Genomic DNA, 24,194 nt, shown 5'->3' on the forward strand with positions numbered 1-24,194 from the left:
TCAAAATGTTTTATAAGAATTACGGAATGTTTACGAGACTTCTGCGAAACGTATCTTTTTAATGGGGAGAAGGGGATCCAGCACTTCATTTTTCACTGATTTTAATTTCGTGTAATGGGAACTATTTGGTTAGAGCGTTGGACTTATGTCCACGTGGTCCTGGGTTCGATTCCTGGCCGGTGCTTCCCAATTTTCAGCGTCCACCCAGCGTCGTGAGGCGAACTGGGGAGTCATGTGAATAAAAGTCGTGACGGTCACTAGGCCTAGAAAGCTCCCGATACGCCGGTTAGTGACAGGGCACTGATCACATGCTCGTAGCTAGGCAGGACGTAATTCAGCCGGTCGCTGACAGATGGCGTTCGAGCGGCTCAGGCCCTCAAACAGGATGTCACGCCTGGTTTTTTTTTTTTTTTTTTTTTTTTTTTTTTTTGTAATGGGAACCATTGCAAAGCCTCAAAGGAAGCGTACACCAGGTTGCTTAAAAAGATTTTTAAAAAAACTGATCTAGAAACATTTTTTAATTGGGAAAGGGGATTCAACCTTTTTATCCTGGCAGACTTTACCCTATGCAGTAAAAATGATTGGAAAGCCTCCAAGAAAATATATGCCACATTGCACCGAAATCGAATAATTTTGTTGAAAATTATGGAATCTTATCATACTATATAATTAAAGTAACTTCGAAGTTTGGGAGGATTTACAACAAACTAAATAATTCTTGACCAATTTCAACCGCAATGAATGAGAGTGATTGAGAGGCTATACAGAAAATATACACTACGCTTTGTTAAAATTAAATATTTTTTTTAAAATTACTTTGTATTGCAAAATTGTTTTGTTGCAACACGAGATAAATTTTACCCTCTTTTACCCCCTTATTCTTGAATGGATTGCAACCTCAAACAACAGAGTTATTTTAGAAAGTTGGAAGAAGCTGCATACCAAGTTTCATTAAAATCAGGAGTTTTATGAGAGTTATCGTGGAACAGATAGACACTCAAATATTGGTAGCATCAGAAGTAGAATTGAGGGGGAACGCGGGGAATGTTGTCTCCAAACTTCCAGAAAATGTAAGTGGCGTCCCCCCATTTTCTTAAAAAGAAAATACAATGGGCAAAGATAGGCAAGGGGGATGGCGTGGTGTCATGCGTCCCCAACCTTTTCAGATCCACTTTTATCCCTGGGTAGGATGCGTTTTCACTCAGATACAACCATTTCTAGTGAGAGCTCCCTCGAGGCGTTATCGTTCGGGTCTTCGTAAGGAAGACCCACGTTCGATTTCCGTCAGGAGTTTATGTGGTTCGGATCTCATGTTAAGTGTAAGTTCATGTCTCCTGTAGTCTCAGTGCTGAAAGGGACACGAAATTCTAAATCAAATATAAGAGCAGTGATTACAATCTGTCTTAATTTAAAAAAATAAATAACAGTGACAAGTTCAAATATGCGACATAAGTTCTAACTTTTAGTCACAGCTTTCTAATCCTTGTGATATTGAGCGACAATAGGACCAGTGTTGGGCAAAATCAATTGAAATCAATTGCAATTGATCAATCAATTGAAAGTAATTGCTCTGAAAATCAATTGCAATTGATTTCAATTTGTAATTGACAATTAATTTCAATTGCAATTGAATTCAATCATAAAATTTGCAATTAAATTTTCGTCAATTGTTAATTGTTAATTGGTCACCAGGCAATTGAAACTTTTAATTGTTAATTGTCAATTGCAAAGGGTGCAATTGAAACATTTAATTGTTAATTGCAATTGACAATTGAAACTTGTAATTGTTAATTGTAATTGTTAATTGCAATTGAAATCAGCAATTAAAACTGAAGATAAGAAGATGTGTGTGTATTGTGTTGTCCACTTGTTACTGTTTTATATATTTCAAATAAGGTACTTATAAGAAATGCTGGATACCTACCATCCCTCCCCCCCCTGGGAAGAAAGCCAGGAAACTAAGTATTTTTTAAAATATGTTTATGGTTCTATCCCCCTCGAAAGAACTCTATATGCCCGTCATGCATACAATAAGAATGGGCACCAGCGAGTTCGAGCGAGTTTTCTTTAAAACTCGACTCGACTCGAAGCAGACATCTTTGAGCTCGACTTGAGATCTCGGCTCGAAAAATTTCCCCCAACTCGACTCGAATTCGGATCGAGTTTCCAGTCGAGTCGAGCCAATTCGAGCTAAATCCTTTGTGTAGTTCCAAGTACTACTATCTTCAAGTATCCTACATAGACAATATAATAATCAATGATACTACTACTACTACTATAATTAATTATCATTATAACACCGTGTACCTGTATAAACATGGAATATAGGCGGTTGTATCGGAATACTAAAAATTAGTTGACTGTCGATCTCGGTCGTCAAGAAATCTTCAGGAGGCAAGGACATCGGTCACGAGGTTCTTGGTTTGAGTTCAGGAGGAGCAAGTATTCGGGCCAAAAATTGTTAGAAGTTATGGGACTCCAGCCAAACATGTTCAAAACTGCTCGACCCGGGTTTAGGGTTGTCAACAGCTCAAGCGGCTCGCTCACAGCTTATTCACTTATCGAGCCGAACCGAGAAGTGAGCCGAGCCAACAGCTCATCCAACCGAGCCAGCTTCAGCCGATGGCTCACACGAGCCGAGCCGAATTGAACTGATTGCTTACCTCAACCGAGCCCGTTCGAGCCATCGGCTCAGTTGAGCTGACTCGAACCCAGCCTATGGATTCGTTTCAACGGAGCTGATTCGAGCCATTGGCTCCAATCGAGCCGAGCCGATGACTTGTCTTTACCGAGCCGGTTCAAGCCATTGGCTCAATTGAGCCCAGTCGATGGGTAATCCCAACCAAGCCAGCTCAAGCTGTACGCTCAGTTGAACCAAGCCGAGTCGGTTGACATCACTATTCCGGTTGGGCTTCTACTTTGGCTAAAAAATTGGACCGTGCAGTTCTCAGCCTTGATGGTAAGAACTACAAAAAATGATAAGAAATCTTTAGTTTTACGTCTCACGCTTATGCCGGATAGGCTAAAGGAGACGGTGATGATAGGAAATGAATGAAATGAAGAAAGTGGGAGGAAACGGGAGAACCCCGAGAAAATCCACGAGCACGGTGTTTGTCCACCACAAAGTACAAACTGCGCGAGCTGGGATCGAACCAGGGACCTCAAGCACCGGAGGTGAACGCTCTACCACTGACCCACCGCGCCAACGCATCTTTTGTGCGTGTTTTGTGTCGCTTTATGCGCCTATTCCCACATTTTGTGCATCACCGGAAGTGGGTCAAAATGGGCCTACAAATATGGCGGAACAAGTTATTGCTCTTCCGCCACCAATGAATTTCGAGATTGTTTCCTTCACATCGTTTTGTGCGTCTACTTCCGTTTTGTACGTCGTGGGAAGTGGGTTAAAATGAGTCCCCAAGCTGGGACGAAAACGAACAAGAGTTCCGCCACTATTAAATTTCGAGGTCGTTAATTTCACATCGCGTACCCTTTTGTACGTCTATTTCGACGTTTTGTGCGTCACTGGAAGACGGTCAAAATGGGCCTCGAAGGTGGGACGAAAATGACCCACTGCTCCGCCACTACCGAATTTCGATATCCTTCCTTTTGCATCGACTAGTGGATTTTCGTGCCGTTTCGTGCCCTTATTTCCACGTTTCGTGCGTCACAGAAATGGGTCAAAATGGGCTTCCAAGGTAGGACGAAAATGACACACTGTTCCGCCACTATTAAATCTCGAGGTCGTTAATTTCACATCACGTACCCTTTTGTACGTCTATTTCGACGTTTTGTGCGTCACTGGAAGACGGTCAAAATGGACCTCAAAGGTGGGACGAAAATGACCCACTGCTCCGCCACTACCAAATTTCGATATCCTTCCCTTTGCATCGACTAGTGGATTTTCGTGCCGTTTCGTGCCCTTATTTCCACGTTTAGTGCGTCACCGGAAGTGGGTCAAAATGGGCTTCCAAGATGGGACGAAAATGACCGAGAGTTTTGCCACTATTAAATCTCGAGGTCGTTAATTTCACATCGCGACCCTTTTGTACGTCTATTTCGACGTTTTGTGCGTCACTGGAAGACGGTCAAAATGGGCCTCGAAGGTGGGACGAAAATGACCCACTGCTCCGCCACTACCGAATTTCGATATCCTTCCTTTCGCATCGACTACTGAATTTTCGTGCTGTTTCGTGCCCCCATTTCCACGTTTCGTGCGTCACAGAAATGGGTCAAAATGGGCTTCCAAGGTAGGACGAAAATGACACACTGTTCCGCCACTATCGAATTTCGAGGTCGTTAATTTCACATCGCGTACCCTTTTGTGCGCCTATTTCGACGTTTTGTACGTCACTGGAAGATGGTCAAAATGGGCCTCGAAGGTGTGATGAAAATGACCCACTGCTCCGCCACTACTGAATTTCGATATCCTTCCTTTTGCATCGACTAGTGGATTTTCGTGCCCTTTCGTGCCCTTATTTCCACGTTTTGTGCGTCACCGTAAATGGGTCAAAATGGGCTTCCAAGATGGGACGAAGATGACCGAGAGTTCCGCTACTATCGAATTTCGAGGTCGTTAATTTCACATTGCATACCCTTTTGTACGCGTATTTCGACGTTTTGTGCGTCACTGGAAGACGGTCAAAATGGGCCTCGAAGGTGGGACGAAAATGACCCACTGCTACACCACTATACCTACCGAATTTCGTGGTCCTTCCTTTCGCGTCGAGTAGTGAATGTTTCGTGCCGTTTCGTGCTCTTATTTTCACGTTTTGCGCGTCACCAGATGTATGTGAAAATGGACGTCCAAAGTGTGACCAAAATGACCCATTGTTCCGACACTATCGAATTTCTAGGTCGTTTCTTTCGCATCGTTTAGTGATTATTTTTTAAAAAGTTTTCTGTGCCTACTTCCTCGTCTTGTGCGTCACCGGAAGTGAGTTAAACGGGCCTTTAAAGTGGGAGTTAAATGGCTCACTATTCCGCCACTATCGAATTTCGGGGTTGGTTCTTTCGCATCGTTCAGTGTGTATTTTGTACCGTTCTGTTCGCCTACTTCCACGTTTTGAGCATCACCAGTAATGCGTCAAAATGGTTCATCAATGTGTGAGAAAATAGAGCCATTGTTCCGCCACTATCGAATTTGGGGGTTCGTTTCTTTCGCATCGTATAGTGCCTGCTTTGTACCGTTTTGTGCTCCTATTTCCACTTTAGTGCTTCTATTTCCACTTTAGTGCGACAACAAAAATGGGTCAAAATGGCCTACAAGTATAGCGGAATAACTTAATGCTGTTCCGTCACCATCAAATGAGGTCGTTTCCTTCACACTCTTTATACATGATTTGTGTCGCTTTGTGCATCAGTGGAAGAGGGTCAAAATGGATCTTGAAAGTGGAATGAATATGTCTTTCTCTGCCATATTTGTAGGTCACCTTTGACCCACTTTCGTTGGCCTACAAAAGTGAAAGTATGCGCAGAAACGGTATAAATATGCACTAAACAATGCGAAAAAAGCGACCTTGAAATTCGATACTGGTGGGAGAGTGGATCAGTTTTCTTCGCCCATGAATGCCCATTTTGACCCACTACCATTGATTTACAAAACGTGGAAATATGCTTACAAAACGGTAGAAAACGATGTGAAGGAAACGACCTCGAAATCGTTCCTGACGGAACAGCATTAACTTGTTCCGCCATATTTGTAGGATAACATTGACCCATTTCCGGTGACGCAAAAAACGAGGAAATAGGCGCACAAAACGACACAAAAATGGAAATTTAGCTTAATTACATGGAAATTTTAAGTTTGTAAACTTAATTATATGGAAAATTATATTCATTTTTCCTTTACGTTGGTCTACTTTACGTTGATTTGGGACTTTTAAATTGTATTCATTTTTCCACTGAAAAATATGTATAATTCAACAAGTTGATTTGATTTTGAGTTGCTTTTGGGGTTTAACGCCCCGGTCAGCAGCGAGGCTATATGAGACATGGACCTACTGATTAACGTGGAATCCGAACCACATGAGCTCCCGCCGGGAATCGAACCCGGGTTTCCCACGCCAAAGGCGCGTACGCTAACCGCTTAGCCACGGAGGAGCTCTATGATTCAACAAGGAAATATTTATTAGTTATAATTATAATAATTATCTATATAATTGAATTCATTGTAATTTGGTCCATAACAAACACTTTACCATTTCGTACTAACTGTTATGCCCGTTCTTCGCACGGATCAGATAAAATATCAATGTAAACAAACTGAACAACGGGAGAACAATTAAGAAACATTTTTAACATTGGATATATTTTGTGTGAATATAATTTATATCCAACAACGTACATGTGTTTTCATTGGGAAGGCCGATGGGGCTGAATTTGAACGTAAACACTATCGGGGGTGTCACTATACGTCTGAGCAACCCCGATAAATATGGATTCGACACAAATTCTACTACTTTTACATGTCCCGGTGAACGCCCCCTCAGACCCCCTTGGTTCGTGTTGTGAAACAATCTCCTCTGGCCCCCACCAACCCCCAACTAATACCACGAAAACTATGAATGTGACACTAACATCTCCATTTTCTACTACTTTTTACATATGCCGGTAAAAATCCCTATAATCCTCTGGTTCCAATTTTGAAAAAAACAATGCCTCTGGTCCGCAGCCGATGGGGGCTGTATTTGGAAGTCAACGCCTGTGGAAGTATCACCATTCATCTCAGCGACAGCGAAAACTATGGATTTGACAATAATATCGGTCACTTTCCATTAGTTTTACATGTCTCGCGATTCCCCACCCCCGGTGACTCCCGGCCCGCATACAATGGTGGCTAAATTTGAAAATCATCGCTAATGAAAGTATCACCATTGATCTCAGCCACCGCGAAAACTACGGATTTGACATCGGTCATTGTGGATTATTTTTACATGTCTCGTGATCCCCTTCATAATGCCCCCGTTTCTTATCTGATGGGGGCTAAATGTGAAAGTAAACGCGGTCGTGAGTTTCACCAATGAGCTCAGCTACCCCGAAAACTATGAATTTGACATTAATATCGGTCATTTTCGATTATTTTTTTACATGTCTCGGAATTCCCCCCTCTGGTGACCCAAGGCCCGCATACAACGATGGATGAATTTGAAAGTCATCGCTAATGGTAGTGTCACCATTGATATCAGCAACCGCGAAAACTATGGATTTGACACTAATATCGGTCATTTTGGATTACTTGTACGTTTCGGTATCCCCCCCCCCTTGACCCACGGCCCGTAGCAGAATACGGTGAATTTGGAAGTTAATGCGATCGGAGTTTCACCATTGATCTCAGCGACCGCGAAAACTATGAAATCGACACTGATATCGGTCATTTTCTACTACTTTTACATGTCCCGGTAAACGCCCCCCTGAGACCCCCTGGTTCGAATTTTTTCGAAAAAGTTTTGCCTTGGTGTGGGACCTGAACCAAGGTATCTTTGACCAAAATTTGGTAACTCTCGGTCGACTTGTCTGGTCCCCAGGCCGGTCCCGGTAAACGTCTCCTGGAGACCCCCTAGTAAGGAATTAAAAAAAAACTCTTCGTCTTGGTCTGGGGCCTAGACCAAGCTACCCGTGACCAAATTTTGAAAAGTTTCGGTCCACTCGTCTCGTCCACAGGCCGCACAAAGATAGACACACAGACACACGAACAAACTATTTTATTTATATTAGAAAGGTCAGATCCGCCGTTATTGTATTAGTGCGATGCTTGAGCGATTGCTCGTAGAAATTCAAACTCCGATGAGTAATAATTTTATAGGCTTGTTTTATTACAAGTTTAAACTCTTTAGTCAGTAGAGAAGAGGGCGTGAATCATGGGTCAGAGTTGATGACAATGGGTTTTGGCGGGTCTGTGGGTCACAGTGGGTAAGAGTGATTTATGGTGGGTGGTGGGTCAGAGTAGGTCACGGTGGGTCGTGGGTCACGACGGGTGGTGAGTCAATTGGTCGTGGCTAAAGTTTTCATTGCCCCACGCCCTCTCTGAACTACAGTGTTGAAAATTAATCAGTGAAAATCAATTGCAATTGATCAATCAATTGAAAGTAATTGCTGTGGAAATCAATTGCAATTGAATCAATTGCCAATTAATTTCAATTGCAATTGAATTACAGAATTCAATTGCAATTACTTTCCACTGCAATTACTTTCAATCAATTGATCAATTGCAATTGATTCTCCTTTTTTAATGGCCAACTGCAATTAACAATTAACCATTACTTATTTCAATTGTTAATTGCAATTAACAATTAAATTTACAGATTAATTGTTAATTGTTAATTCAATTGAAATTTGCCCAACACTGAATAGGACAGAAGAAAGTACTCTGATTGTATTTTTATAATCGACATTTCGACGAATTTACACATTTTAACGTCTTTAGCCCTTTTTCAGCACTGAGGCTATGTGAGGTGAGTACCTATAGCTTAAAGTGGAATCCGGATCACCATAATGCGTTCCAAGTTTTCAAGACTTTTTCACTTGGAATCAAACCTGGGACCCCGTGCACCAAAGGCGCGCACACTAGCCACTAGACTACAGGAAGCCCTTGTCGTTTGTAGAGCATTTTGTTAGAAGTTGTTTCTACTCTCGACCAACAAAGGGCTTTAATTCAATAATGATTGCGATATGCAAAATACAGCGAGATGAACATCCATAATACATAGTGACAGTACAGTAGGAATCTATTTGATAAGAACGACCACAAAATATGACAAACGCTGACCACAACCACCATTGCAATAAATGGTCAAAAAAAATAACCAACTCTACAATGAAGTGTAACCAATAAATTGTCATCCACGTAGCCACAAAAGGTGCAATAAACCTTGTGATGAAATCAGAATAATAATGGCGGAAAAGAATGACCGGAGCAGAATGAAAATTAATTTGAGAGGTCTATTATATGTTGACCATGATTCTCCATCTACTGTGGTGTTCCACTTGGCAATGCCATATATTTTGTCAAAAATAATTCTGAATATCTTCTCATCAACGTATAGAACGAAATTTAAAATTTGAATATAAGTATTACCATATCCGAGTCCTCAAGACTAATGATAACTTAGTAGAACGTGAAATATTTTTTAAAACTACACTTGTCTATTATTCTAATGCGTACCTTAGCTGAATAAAATTAACACGTTTCAAGCCATAAGTTCTTTGAAATTGTGTTTTTTTAATTTGCTCGATAAACTATTCACTTTAACCTTACTTAAGGCTGCGAAAATAAAAAAAATGCAGTAGTTGAAGAAGCAATAATACTTGATGGAGTGGAAAATTTAATTTTTGCGATTATGTATATACAAAAATTTTATATTGGAAATAACAGGAAATATGTCACGTCTGGCATATTTTCAATTATAATGGTTTCTCCTCTATCTCGTCCTGGAAGGGCATAATCGTGGGACGTTAAACTGAAATATTTCATGGGGCCGCGGTGGCTCAGTGGTAGAGCGTTCACCTCTGGTGCCTGGCGTCCCTGGTTCGATTCCAGCTCGCGCCAAGTGGACTTTGTGGCGGACAAACACCGTGAGCGTGAGTTTTCTCGAGGTTCTCCCGTTTCCTCCCACTTTATTCATTCCACCATGCCATTCATTTCTCATAATCTTCTTTAGTCTAACCGGCATAAACGTGGAACGTAAAACTGAAAGATTTCATATATTTTTTTAAAAAAAATATTTCATTTCATTTCACTGATAGTTTGGAAAAAGATATTAAGAAATATTACCAAGACATCGTAACATTATTCCACCCTTTTGATAAACAGAAGCTATGTGTATTAAACCTGATCGCATATCGAATATTATACACATCCTTCATCCAATAGTTACTAGCTCAATAATCTGTTTCGATCAAAAGTAATGTTACGAAAAGAAGCTAATGTTAAAATGCCTCTGAGTAAATTTGATTGCATGATACTGGCACTTGATGCAGATGATACTACCTTGTGGTTCTTTACGTACATAATCACTGACTTGAAACTCTTCAAAAAAATGTATTAGCTTACTAGTATGAAAAGAGGGAAAAAATAACTGTAGAAGAAAACCCTACGGGCTGTAGTTTGACCACTACTCACTCATTCAACTTTAAAACGATATGCGTACGACAGATGCAGAGACTGAACCAGTTTTTCAAGTGTTTTTGATCGGTCATTATTATTGCTATTCATCCAACGCCCCGCCGCGCCCAAGCAATGACTTTTAGGCATATTTCAGAGCAAAAATGTTTTGGCATGATAGTGTTCCTTCCCCTTCCCTCTTATAGTAGCACTCGCCTTCTATTTAACGCCAAATATATTCGTTTGTATATTGAGGATAACGTGCCGAGAAACAGGAAGTCAAGCTAAACTACACGTGGAATTGATGAAGAAGCTCTGTTACAGATAGAAGAAAAAAATAATTGCTCCTCCATGTTTCTTAAACCTTTTGTTAGATCTCTTTAGGGATTTCGATGTGAATTTATGACTCTAAAGTGAACGATGTTCATGATACGTTAACACGTATTTAGCAAATACAAAAAGCAATAAGTAAATACAATGGCTTAGACATGGAGGATCTATCCTTGTCTCGTTTATGCAGAATTTTAATATTAAAGATAAGATCTTTAAAAAAGTTAGGGTATTATGTAAAATATACGAATGGGGCGTTCAGGGCACAAGGGAATCCATTTCAGTTATCTAAGTTGTAAAAAAATAAAGCATAAATTTTGTACGACACGCTTAATGGAAAACTTAACATTTTTTCATTATAAGAGTTTATACAATATCTGGACATGAATTTTTTAAGCTCTGAACTGATTTTCAGATAAAGACCTTAAGAGACCTAATCATTACGAAATTAAAATACCACTAATTTTACAGTAATTATGTGATATCTTCAAATAGATAAAAGATAATCGAAATGTGGAACAAGAGCACGCTAGACAATATTATTTTGCTTGAGGTACCGTTATCACTAGTCACCTAGTAGTTTCCGTTTGCAGCCATTTAGAAACGCGAAAATAAATGATGATTTTCTAAATGGCTGGAAATCGAAAGCAGATAAGTGAGTCGTGATAACGGTATCTCATGTAAAATAATATTGTCTAGCGAGCTCTTGTTCCACTGTTCGATTATATTTTATCTATTTGAAGATATCACATAATTACTGTAAAATTAGCGGCATTTTAATTTCGCCATGGTCGGGCTTCTTAAAGATGGAATTTCTCCAAAATTACCAAAAAGTGGAATTGATTCCCTTGGGCATTGAACGCTCCAAAATATTACGCGTCTGATATATTTGTGCAGACGGCAAGACTGCTAACTAATTTCATTGTTTACAAATGACGTCAAACATATAGCAGTGTTGTCAGAGGTACTGCTTTTATGTGAAATATCTTACATATGCAAAAAAATGTTTCAACGCAACAAAAAGATTAAGTTAAATCTATTCAAATTTGTGTGAAAGCAGGCGGGTATATAGCCTACTTTGATTCGTCTTGCGTTAAATATGGGGCAACTTTGTATCGTCACTTATTGTATGGATGTTCTGAAAGAATGTGAGACTGAGTACTTGAACTTCCTTGATGAATTTCTGCGTACGCCTCTGCTTACACTCAAAAATATCGCGGCTGTGAGAGAAGCCTTTGAATGAAGTCCGCGCTGGTCAGTGCGTCGCTATTCTGTCACTCGGGCGGACAGTATACGGCGAATTTTGCCGTATACTGTCCGTCCGAAATTTCACTCGTACAGAATTCAAATCACTCATCCATACATACACATATTGGCAGTAATGCCGACGGACCCTTTGAGATTGTCTGTTTCCATACATGACTATTCCATGTTAAATATAGCAACTTATCTATGCTTCACAAATATATTCACACTACGAAATGATTAAAAATCATTTATTAATGTTATCTTACCTCCCGTATAAAAGAGATCTCCTTTATGGTGTCTGTTGATGGTGACAATGGGGTGATTGGATGCAACTATGTGTGGCCACCATAGGAGGAGCCAATGGAGCACGAGGAATCTTCCAATCGGTACCATGTTTGGTGCTTGCGTCACGACCGTCGTCATTGGCTGGTTGATTTTCCCGCTTCGTTTTCACATCATGTTAACAAGCATGGGTATATTTCTGGTGCTTTCGTACAGCCGTTTGATTTCATCTGAAAATAAAAATGTAATAAATTATTAACAATTATATACGTTTAGTATTTATATGTTAATATAATTATTAGGTAGTTATGAATTCTATGTGTACGAGAGGAAAAACAATCCACAAAATTTTAAATGAGTAGTTATGTCTTCTAGCACTCCGTGTACAACGTGCCCTAAAAGTAGTGATAGTATTTATGGGGTGCTACTTTGTAATAAATTTGTTGGTTATAGCTTTTTTTGCAACGTATTTATATATACGCGTATGGGTATATAAACTTTGCAAAAAAAAAGTCATAACTAACAAATTTATTACAAAGTAGTACCATAAATACTATGGTACTACTTTGTAATATTTATTTATTCGTTAATTGTGGTTGATTTTTAGAATCCATTTTTAGCGCCGAGGTTATGTGAGATTGAACGTAGAATTTAAATTGGAATCCACACTGGAAATTGAAACCAAACCCCATAGTCACATTAATCCATTTGGGAAAACAAGCATTGATCTACCAAGACGATAGGTAGTTATAACAGGATTTAGAAAGACGGCTAATGGCCCTGCTTTGGATAGGCACAGGGTAAAATTCAATGCCTGGTTTTGTTTCTGCAATGATTAACTTTCAACATTGTAAAACTAGTCAATATGAGACAATTTAGAAAATTTGATGCGAGATGTGGCTTAAATGTTGCAGGAGACGCCCATAAAACAAGTAAAAAAGGCATCCTACGACAAAGGAAGGGCTTGATTCTTGTTCTCACGGTTATGAAAATAAACCGTTAACACTAAATGATGCTGTAGTATGTATGAGTTAATATTATAATCATAACGTTAAAATACATAAAGTTCTTTTTATTCCTGGAAGTATGTACTTGCAGGAAGCTCCTTTTTTTTTCTTTAGCTATGTAGACAGTCATCTGTTGTTCGAATTGACACGAATGTATATAGAGAAGCACATGCAAACCACAAGACTTTATATTAAGAACGAAGGTAAAAAAAGCCACATCATACATGCAATTTACGTTGTTATTAAATGGCATATTAATTTTTCTTCCCTTGAGGAGATTATTAATATGACTCCATCAGAGAAGATCATTGAAATTATATAAGCAAAAGATAAACAGATGATGCTTTCAAGTACAGTTATGGCTTCATGAACTTACGTTCGTTATACGTATATAATATTACAGCTTGCATATCTAGACAAGTACTTTTATAATCCATTCCGTAGCCCGTAAAAAATGTCTTTACTTTCCACGTAAGTAATGCGGTAAAAGTCACTGCGTCAGTATCTGATTACAATACTTTTTTTTTAAAAGGAACAAATAGTTCTTTGACTGAAGTTTAAGTCGCATGAACCTCTGTCATTCCTATAAACATGAAACGCGAAATATGATAACTGTGATACCAGTGACATAATTACCTCACTGTCAGATATTTAAAGTAAAATTACAATGTAACATTGACAAAAATTTTGTCATAAAGCTCATGTTAAATTATAATGAAACAATACACAAGGCATACAGTCACTACATTGCTTTATCTGACTCTTCCAATAATAATTTAAATCCGGAAAGTAGCATTTTTGTTTAAAATTCACCGAAACCTTGAAAAATGTGTTTTTCTATTAAAAAGATAAATAATGCTTTTGGAAAATACATATCTCGCTATTCTTAAATATGTCAGCAGGTAATAAATGTACGCCTGAAGCATTAGTTTACGAATTTGTCAGTTTGGGTGTTAACTGTAAGTTATGAACTTAAGGCTGGGAATAACTCCGTAATGAATGCTTCCTCTACCTCTATGCCTTCTTAAAGAAAAAACTTAGATCACGCCTACATAATTACAGCCCATTAATGTTTTTCATGACAATCCTTTCGGTCATTTCTAGAGAACTTATGATAAAATGTTCGGGTTTTTGATACTGTCAACCGGCTGTAACACGTACAAACATTTGTCCTTCCAGTCGGTTTAGTGGATAGCAGAAGCACCTTTGGTATTGCGGTGAGAAAGCTTTGAAATTTCAAGGCATTATGGTGAAAACTTAAACTGTAACTTCACATGGTACCACGGTGCCCAGAGGCGCGTTCACCTCTGGTGCGTGAGGTTTTTGGTTCGAACTCACCTCACGTCAAGTAGGCTTTGCGATGGACCAACACCGTGTCCGTGGGTTTCCTTGTGGCCCTTCCGTTTCTTCCTCTTTCTTCATTCCACCATTTCATTCACACTCATCATCACCGTCTTTTTTAGCCTACACAACAAATCGTGAAGCGTAAATATGTAAAAAGATTTTCCACGTCTCACATAGTATTCGTGTTGTGAGTGGATGCTAAATTCTAATTAATGAACGTACAAACATTTTTATTGGTTTACTGATATGAATATTACGACCAACATTTCTTAAACCTAGTATGACCTTATAATTTGTCTGCATGAATTTATGGGGGGAAAAATGTAATACTTCACTTGAACGTCCTACGATCATGCCTTTTATGCTAAGGGAAACGGATGATTAAAACAAGCGAACGATTATGGAAAAATGGTGGAATGAGAATGTGGGAGGAAACAGAAGTACCCTGAGAAAACCATGAATACGATGTTGTCCATCGCATACTTACTTGGCTGTTGATCGAACCGGGGACCCAGAGGTAAGCGCTCTACAACTAAGCATCCTACGTTTTTATGGGTTCTTATTAGGGATGGGCAAAACCGGTTTTTATAAAAACCGGAAACAGGTTTCTATAAAAACCGAAACCCGAAAAACCGACATTTCGGTTTTCTCCAAAACCGGTTCGGTTTTTCACCACTCTCACCAAAACCGGTTCGGTTTTTCACCATTTTTCTCCATTCTGGTCAGCAATAGAACAAATTTTGAATAAAAACCGGAATCGTTTTTGAAGAAAACCGAAACCGGATCAGATGAAAAACCGAACCGGTTTTGGAGAAAACCGATAACCGGTTTCGGTGAAAAACCGAAACCGTTTTTAGAAAATCTTCAAAAACCGGTGTCGTTTTTTCTAAAACACCGAAAAACCGGTTTTTGTGCCCACCACTAGTTCTTATATACATGCAAGGTGTTTTAATGAAATACTTTATTAATATTACTTGGAGTACAACAAAAGTCTCAGCTAGTAATATTGTAAAAAATTGTTAGGATCCATCCTTGTCTGTGACAAACTTGAGATACTAGTATACTCTTGACATTTTTCTTGTTTGGAAAAGTTTGTATCTTCAGAAGAACTTTCTGCGGATATATGAAGGCAAATTTATTTTTCTGTTTGTATTCTTATTACGATTGTTTACGAGACGAGATAAAATTTTCGTAATCAGATTTGAGACGGGCAGAGCTCTTCCAATAGAAATCGGTATATTTTTTTTTCGAGACAAGATATCAATTTCTTGATAAATGTTCGAGACGAGACAGCCTCAACTTTTACAAATCATGGTCACCCTTAGTTCCAGCAACTATGAAGATTGTTTATTCTGGTTCTCAGTTCTTGATTTAGTCTTACTTGTTATTACTAAAGCGTGTAAAGGAGTGGCACGAATCGATTATCACTTTTCGAAATGATTTCTATGTTAAAATCTCAGGTGACAACTGATTACTGTTGGATATAAGAACAAGAATCCACATTAACATATATTTAAATGAATTTCGATGTTTCATGGTCAAAGAAAGCTGAAATGCGCTGAGAGCCTTTATAACGTTTCTTGATACCTCAAAGAAGCAGGAAATGTGGTCAGAAGTTCTTTCTATAAAATAACTCATATATCAAGAACACAGAACGCATCTCGTATAGTGTCTACACGGTACATGCGTCTTTTAAGGACGCTCCTATTGATTTAATAGCCCTTGAAGATGAAACAGGTCAGGTTTTTCTGATTTATTTTCATGTTTAGTCACAAATCCACTTTCAAACCACTGATTCTAACTAACTGGAAATATCTATGAGAAAAAAAATGTGATCTTACAAACAAGCTAGGAATATGTCTAAATATATTTGAGTTAGAAAGAACTGTTTAGACCCACAAGACTCGAGTTTTAATTGCTGTTCAATTCAAGAAAAAAAAATAACACTATTATATAAAAACGAATGTAGTTAAATGTTTTATGTGTTTCCTGAAGAGTTAAGAAAATGTTATCGAAGACATACCACTTAGCCACTATATGTAGTTGTTTTATTAACGGTCTATTCCAACATATAATTTATTATACAACATACGTTTGTATTATAAAGGGAAATATCTCGACGAAACCATTAAAATTCTGATATTTACTTGTTACCTGTTAAAAACAGCTATGTATACTTTATGGATACTTTAAAAATATAGAAAGATTTAAAAAAGTGTCCGCCTTCAGTAGATGAAAATAAATTTCATTACATTAATAGGTTATTTTAGAGCTTCTTCATGGCTCTATGGTTAGTGTACGCATTTTCGCGTAGGAGACTCAGATTCGATTCCTGGGGGGAGCTCATATGTTTCGGATCCCATGTTAAGCTATAAGTTTGCCTCTCATATAACTTCGTTGATGAAAGGGACTTAAATTCTTATCCACTCAACCAATTAATTAATATATTATTTTAATTAATCTACGTACGTATATAAATAAGAATGACACCTACGTTATCTGCAATATTATCTCGAATAAACTTCAGAGCCGTTTGATATGAGTGCTTGAAGATACTCACTAACAGTAACAGTAGGAAGAAAATAATAATAATAATAATAATAATAATAATAATAATAATAATAATAATAATAATAATAATAATAATAATAATAATAATAATAATAATAGTATTAATAATAAAACTGGAGAATCTTATGGAAACCTTGAATTTAAAATTTGGTTTGGGGATTTTGAACGGGATGGCCTCTAAGTGAATCCATAGATATAAATCAGGATGGATAAAGAAACCAAGCGATCAGACATTGTCACCCACGAGACGAAACGAGAATTTTTTATTGTCTCGTCTCATAATTTTAGTAGAAATATCGTCTCGTCTCAATTCTTAAAGGGGTCTTTATTGTCTCATCTCGATTCTAGATAAGCTTCTCGTCTTGTCTCGTCCTGTAAATGTATATACATTAGACTCCAGACTATCCGGCCCAATATTGCTAAATGACAGGCCGGATAACAAAAAGTCAGAATTATAAAGAAATTATTTTGTAACTTATTTTCTATGTCCTTTATTTTGTGTCTTAGATACGATACTACATAGTAATTTGTATATGGTATGCGTTTCAAGTTACACAAACATATTTATATCAATTTTACGACGCTATTATTCAAGTTACTTATCTCAGCTGCCCACTGAATATTTAACCAATTCTATAATTATTTTTGAACCTGTATTTACAATTCAGGTATAATTATAACCAATGTTCGAAAAATTTTCTTCTGACCTAGACGCCAGTTCTGAAAACTAAGCATCGTAACAATACAAATCTAACTTGGTAACTTGGCCTACATGTTTTGACCGTAAATTAGCAAGGTTCCAGACTCGTATTACCGGTCGCCATGGCACCCTAGCACCTTAATATTCCAACACGGACACTAAGAACATTTTGTTAACGCACAAGCGTGATAAGTCATTTTATTTTTGCTAAAACCTCATGTGGTACGGTTCTAATGTAGCACACGTTACAACTACAGTCGTATTACAGAACTGAAGAAATGATTATCTATATCAAGCATTAAATTGCTAATTCTTCTCCTCCTTAGTATATTCAATCATACTAAGGAGGAGAAAGTAACTCAGTGTACGTACACAACAAGGAAAATGATTATATGATTTTTCTTCTCTTTCTCGATATTCAATAAGTTTTGACGTACAAAGTAGCATTATCGTGTTATATCTAGTCTACAGAGCAATTTTTTATTTAAAAAATGGACATATAACCTTTCGAGAATCGAGACAAGACGAGAATTTTAAAGATACTTCTAGTCTCGTCTCGAAAATGATACGAAAATTGCCATGTTTTTCGTCTGATCTAGAATTTCAAAATGCAATTCTCGTTCATTTTCGTGATGAGATGAGAAATTTCTCATATCGTGGGAAACACTAGTTTCTCGATATGTTTAGGTTATGAAAGTGTTGAAATCTGGAAATCTTTTATTTTTTTCACGACCTATCGTCGCTCGAAAGTATTAAAAATATATCTAAATATTGTAGACTTAAAATATAAAAATAAAAATCAAGATTTTGATTTCATCAAAATCTTTACGTTTATTTCACGCATGTAGATTTCTTAGAGTTTATTGTTAAATTATCCAGAAAAGCCAAAAAAATAACATTATTTCTGCAAATGTAAATTATGCTTTTTTTATTGTAAACTTCTATATAATATAAAACTGTGTATGCAACAAATTATAACAAACTGTCAAAACTTTCTACTATTTATGCTGATAAACATACTTTTCTCAAACAGACATTTTTCTACACACGTCAACATTTTAAATGTGAGACACTACAGGTAGTACTTTTCCACGTTTCAATATTTGCTCTTCTGTTGTATATAAAGTCAGAATTCCTAGTTTACACTTCCTAGAACACTTCCTAGTTTTATTTAATTCAGTCTCTAGTATAGTCACCCAAAAGTAGTAGACCAACTTCTTAAGTTTTCAAAAATAAACAACCGAGTCTAAACTTAAACCTATCCTATAAAAAGTAACACTCTCAATTACCAACTATCCTAATTCTCCGTTGCACTAAATAAATAATAAATCCAATGGACATCGCGTCTAGTCTCATTCATAGACCTACAAAGACGAGCCGTTTCCAGGTTCAGAAGAGAAAAGCCATTTACCGATCTTCATCATCAATAGCAGGTTAGTAAATACATAGTATATGTTCCTTACATATACAAATTCACCACACTATATTAAACAATCTACATCTCCTAAATGTTCAATAACATACAATTAAACTCAAATACAAAACATACTCTTGTGTCAAACAATTCATTTCTGTGAAAAGATTAAGATTACCAAAACGAGACTGGTAAAATACGAGTGTCTTTATCGCAAAATATTGTAATATTTAAGCTCTACTTTCATCCCAATAACAGTGCAATTGAAGCATATCGTATTGGTGGAGAAGCACGTCGCCAACATGTTAAAATTTCTGTGATATTTCGTGTTTTAGTGTCTTAAATAGGCATAATTGTACTTAGTGTATATTTTCTCTTTCACCACAAAGAAAAGAAATCAAGTACAGATACTAATTACTCGCATTTTCTTCCTCAGTTCAAGATATTTGCATATCATCTTGAAACAAACAAATGGATAAGCTATCCTCACTTAATGACATTAGGACGGGGTAATTGTAATTAAATCCAAAGATCCATTTACCATGGTTATGAAGGTAATTAAAGAATTAACAGTTATGTAAGCTTCTAGCAAATTAAATATTCCCGGAAGTTGTTTTCAGAGCTGTCTGTCAGCGCCTCTTTACGCCTGATTAATTAGAAGAATAAAAATATTTTAAATAATCACATTATAAAACCTGCAAATTGGTCACGCTTGAGAACAAACTTCAAAGATAATTTCAGATTTATAATGTTTAAATGCTTGACTAATTTTAATAATGGTGGATTTACAAATATTTAATAGCATTAGCTTGTTTGAATGTTGTAAGATTATCACGGTATTATGATCATTAAAAATCTTTAGTTCTTACTCAGGTCAAAGATCTATGAGCAATATAAATTTATTATGAGTTACCAGTTAAGTCAATCCAAAGTGACGTAACGAAACGAAAATATTCTTTTAAACAAACATATTCTTGATACTATTGACTTCTTGACCTAATTCAAGATTTAGTAGAATTATATAAAATTCTGTATTCTTTAGTCAAAATTTGTTTCATTATTTCAACTTTTTCTTATCAGTTAAATTTAGAGACAAAACAGATTAAGATTTCATGAGATTTTATGTTCTTCTTCTCATCACAAGTGCATTTTTTTTCCATTCAGCTCACTTTTTCAATTTTTGTCAGGTCCCACATTTGAATAGTTTTGTTTTTCAAGAAGAAAATGGGCAGATTCTTCGTTCTTTCGGCAATATGAGATTTTAAATTTTTGTACGTTAAGGTTCAATCAAAGAAAGTAAATAACATTTTCACCTAAAGAAGGTTTTCACTTTCTTCACTTTAGATCTTTTCAACGAGACTGCATTTTTAGGATAATATAATTTAATTTTCTTTTCAGGCCAAAAGTTACATATATATATATATATATATATATATATATATATATATATATATATATATATATATATATATATATATATATATATATATATATATGTATGTATGTATGTATGTATATAAAGAAATAAATTAGAGAATCTACTAGGATCTCTTGTTCAGGAATATATATTCTGGGTTTTAGAAATACATATAAAATGTATTTCTTACTGTCTATATATTTCATGGACATACTGTACATTTATTACCTACATAATTAATATTATTAAAAAATTGAACTTATAAACAATTCAGAATATATGATGTTTATTTAGCGTAATTTAGCTCCCCTTTTCAGTACCGAGACTATATGAAAAGTGACTTACAGTTTAAGGTGAACTCCGAACCATCATAATATGTTCCATATTTTCCCAAAGGGAATCGAATATCAAAGGCACACGCGGTACTCAATAGATCAGGCTTTCTCAACCTATTTCATATCACAACCATCCTTTTATCACATGCTCTTATCAGTGAAAACCATAAGTAATTTCCGGTTTGTAAAAAGCTTTTAGATTATTGCTGCTTGACGTTTTCAGTTGTATTTTGTTTAGTCTTCATTTTGAATCCTATTTTAACATGAGGCTTTTGTTGTATTTGAAGTTTTCTTGTATTTCAATCTGCATTTTCAGAGTTTCAATCCTCTTTTATTCCAATTTTTTTTAAAGGTTCTTGAATAGTTTGAAATTTTGATTAAAATTTTAGGGATTTAGTTTTCTGGGCTTTCGGCACCTATGGCCATTTAGCCCGTCAAATATGAGGGATGACGTCCCTCGGCGAGCACACTATCTGGGGAAAGGAAGCGTCCTGGGACCTATAAGTTAGATACCATCTCGGCATTTGCCTCGCATGAATGAGGAAAACCCAGGAAACCTCATTTAGGATGTCGGCCCTGATAAAGGTGTTTACACTTTTACGACCGAGTGCCCCCACCGGGAATCGAACCCGTGACCGCTCTTTTGTTTAATGTGTTTTGCCTTATTTGACAATTATTATAAACATGAAAAGATATCTATCAAATAAGAAATTAGAAATAGTGTTTAAATATATATATATTCCAGATATTAAATCCTAATTGCAATTATATTTCCCCTGCATGCATTCCTCTCGCGATCCTAGTAGGGTTCCGGACACCCAGAATCCCACACTAGTTCAGTGAGGAGGATTATTAATTCATAAGAGATTATATATACACAAAACTTTATGCCTACGATCTTCTCTGGACTATTATGAACCTTTTTTTTAATATGCTATTACGTACGAAGATAATTGAAGTCATACTGTAAGAAATTAGAGTGTCTTTATGTAAGAGAAGAATTAATGGAGAAGTGAATACCTGTGTAATGAAGACTGATTACTCACTTACTTCTTATATGTGTACCTTCTCTAATTCTCAAGCTATGCATTTACTATAGTGTTTTAATTTCCAATTTTTCACATAAGCTTTTATTCAAGGGAAAAGATTGCTCACCTGTTCCTTTTCTGCTGTTGTAGTAACTCCACTCGATATACATTAACTTTATGTAACCCTCAAAGTCCCTTAACTTTATTTAAAATCTGGAAGTATCTTAAATTAATTTAAAGTCCCAAAGTTTCTTATCTTTATGTGAGCCAACGAATTCCTTAGTTTTATTTAAACTCTCAGAATCTATTGACCTTGTTGAATCCCTTGGAGTCCCTTAAGTTTATTTAAGCCCGATAATAACTTAGCTTTATGAAAACTCCAAAGTCCCTTAGCTTTATTTAAACTCTCAGAGTCCCTTAATTCGAAATACCCTTATTTTAATTTAAACAACCAAAGTCTTTGACTTGAAGACCCGAAGTTGACTCTAAATGATTTTCTTCGAAGTCGAGATTTAGCTAACTAAATTACTCTCTCGCGCCCGAAAACGATATATTCACTTCTACTAGACCGCCTTAGAAAATTGTTAGACCATGATATAAATTTTGCAAACTGAACTATATTTCAGATTCCAATGTCACAATCTACTTTTCTCAGTGACTAAGTAAAAAAATTCGATTACTTTAGCGCAACATATTAAGAAAAAAATGAAGTTGAGTTCAGTTGAGTTTAACGTCCCTTTCAGCAGTGAGGCTATGTGAGACGGGACCTACTGATTAACGTGGAACCCGAACCACATGAGCTCTCGCCAGGAAACGAACCCGGGTCTCCCACGCTAAAGGTGCGTACGCTAACCGCTTAGCCACGAAGGAGCTAAAAAAACGAAAAATATATATAGACTATTGGCTTTGGTCTTTTCACATTTAAATGTATTCCCTTTATTGTTTATGAGAATTGTTGTTTTATTTTAATTATAGTTTGGTTATGGGGCGTTCCTCCAAACACTCTAAAACAATAGGACTGCATTTAAGAGAACACCATATTATTTAACATAATACACTTGTGACTTTTTTTTGTGACCACATAAAAGGAAAACAACTTTCCCTCTCAAATAAGTGGGAATGTAAGTCCGAGAAAGGTAGTTAAAACTCTTCTGTTAAATGTAATAAAAGTAAAGAAAGAATAAGAAGGAGACGTGTTTGTAATATTGTTAGTTCAACGTTTTTTCGTTGCCAAATGAAGGTTTCGGAACGATTGCGCGTGCAAGTTACCGTAACGAATCGAGCCTTTTTTTTTTTTTTTTTTTTTTTTTTTTACATGATGGTTTAACAAATCTATGAAAAACAATGCAAGAGTCTTCTTTGTCCTCAGACTTCAGGAGAAAGGCTACGCTACTATTGATACGGTCACAGTAAAATCTATTTATATGAACGAATTTCACAACACACAATACGTAGAAAGAACAAATACGATGTACTAAGCTTGTACAAATTTAAAATTATGTCAACGTAATGTTTTACACACCGTTTATTGAAGTGATTACATTTATAATAAAGCAAGTTATTCGTTTGCGTTGATTTCTCAATTCGTTCATACAATTTAACTCAAGAAAAGTGCTATGAAAGTGAAATTGAATGAAATAAAAAAAATCACTTTAATGTCCCACAATTATGATCCTTTAGGCTAAGGGAAACGGAGATTAATGGAAGTGAACGATTAAAAATAACTGATAGAATGATAATATAGGAGGAAACGGAACAACCTCAATAAATCCCACGATCACGATGTGGTACATCACAGGCCCGTAGCCAGCCCAAAAATTTGGGGGGGACCCGGTAGAAGTTTGAGGGGGGGCCGACCGAATCATATTATACTTCATCACCAGATTATAGTTCATTTGCAAGCCTACCGTGAAATTTTATGGGGGCCAGTCAAAATTTAGGGGGGCCCGGCCCCCCTTGCCTTCCCCCCCGTGGATACGGGCCTGGTACATAGTAAACTCACATGCTCGAACCAGGAACCTCTCGCATCAGATATGAGAGCTATATCACTGAGCCATTCTGTCCCTTACTACGAAATTGAGGAATAATTATATGATATAGTGCAGGTGTAGTTTATGTATGGATTGTTGGTATAGTTTATATGGTATAGACTACTATAGGGATTTACTGGATATATTATGTAGTTATGTAGTCTACGCTGCATCCAGTAATACAACAGCATTTACTAGGTACGTGTGTATTGGAAGTGTAAACGATAAATGTTATTGGGTGAATATGTTGTCGACCATTCAATTAAGTGGGAACATTTACTACAGCTATTGTTCATTTCAAGTAGAATCTGCTTATACTAAAACGAAGTCATGAACAAAGTGTCTGAGTAATATTTTTTCAATTCCAGACATTTTCACGCAGGTAAAAC

The 24,194-nt window shown here is 36.7% G+C and overlaps 1 protein-coding gene across 1 annotated transcript in view; it reads right to left on the reverse strand.

The window, feature by feature from the left end:
• sha (shavenoid) overlaps nt 1–24,194 on the reverse strand; it is a 307,137-nt gene that overhangs the window by 99,060 nt on the left and 183,883 nt on the right. Inside the window, exon 3 of the mRNA XM_081742457.1 lies at nt 11,944–12,189. Coding sequence (XP_081598583.1) covers nt 11,944–12,100 — 157 coding nt within the window. The 5' untranslated portion in view covers nt 12,101–12,189. The remainder of the gene's footprint in view (nt 1–11,943; nt 12,190–24,194) is intronic.

Source organism: Thermobia domestica, chromosome 16 (genome assembly GCF_964235325.1).
Source record: "Thermobia domestica chromosome 16, izTheDome1.hap1.1, whole genome shotgun sequence".
Lineage (NCBI taxonomy): Eukaryota > Metazoa > Arthropoda > Insecta > Zygentoma > Lepismatidae > Thermobia > Thermobia domestica.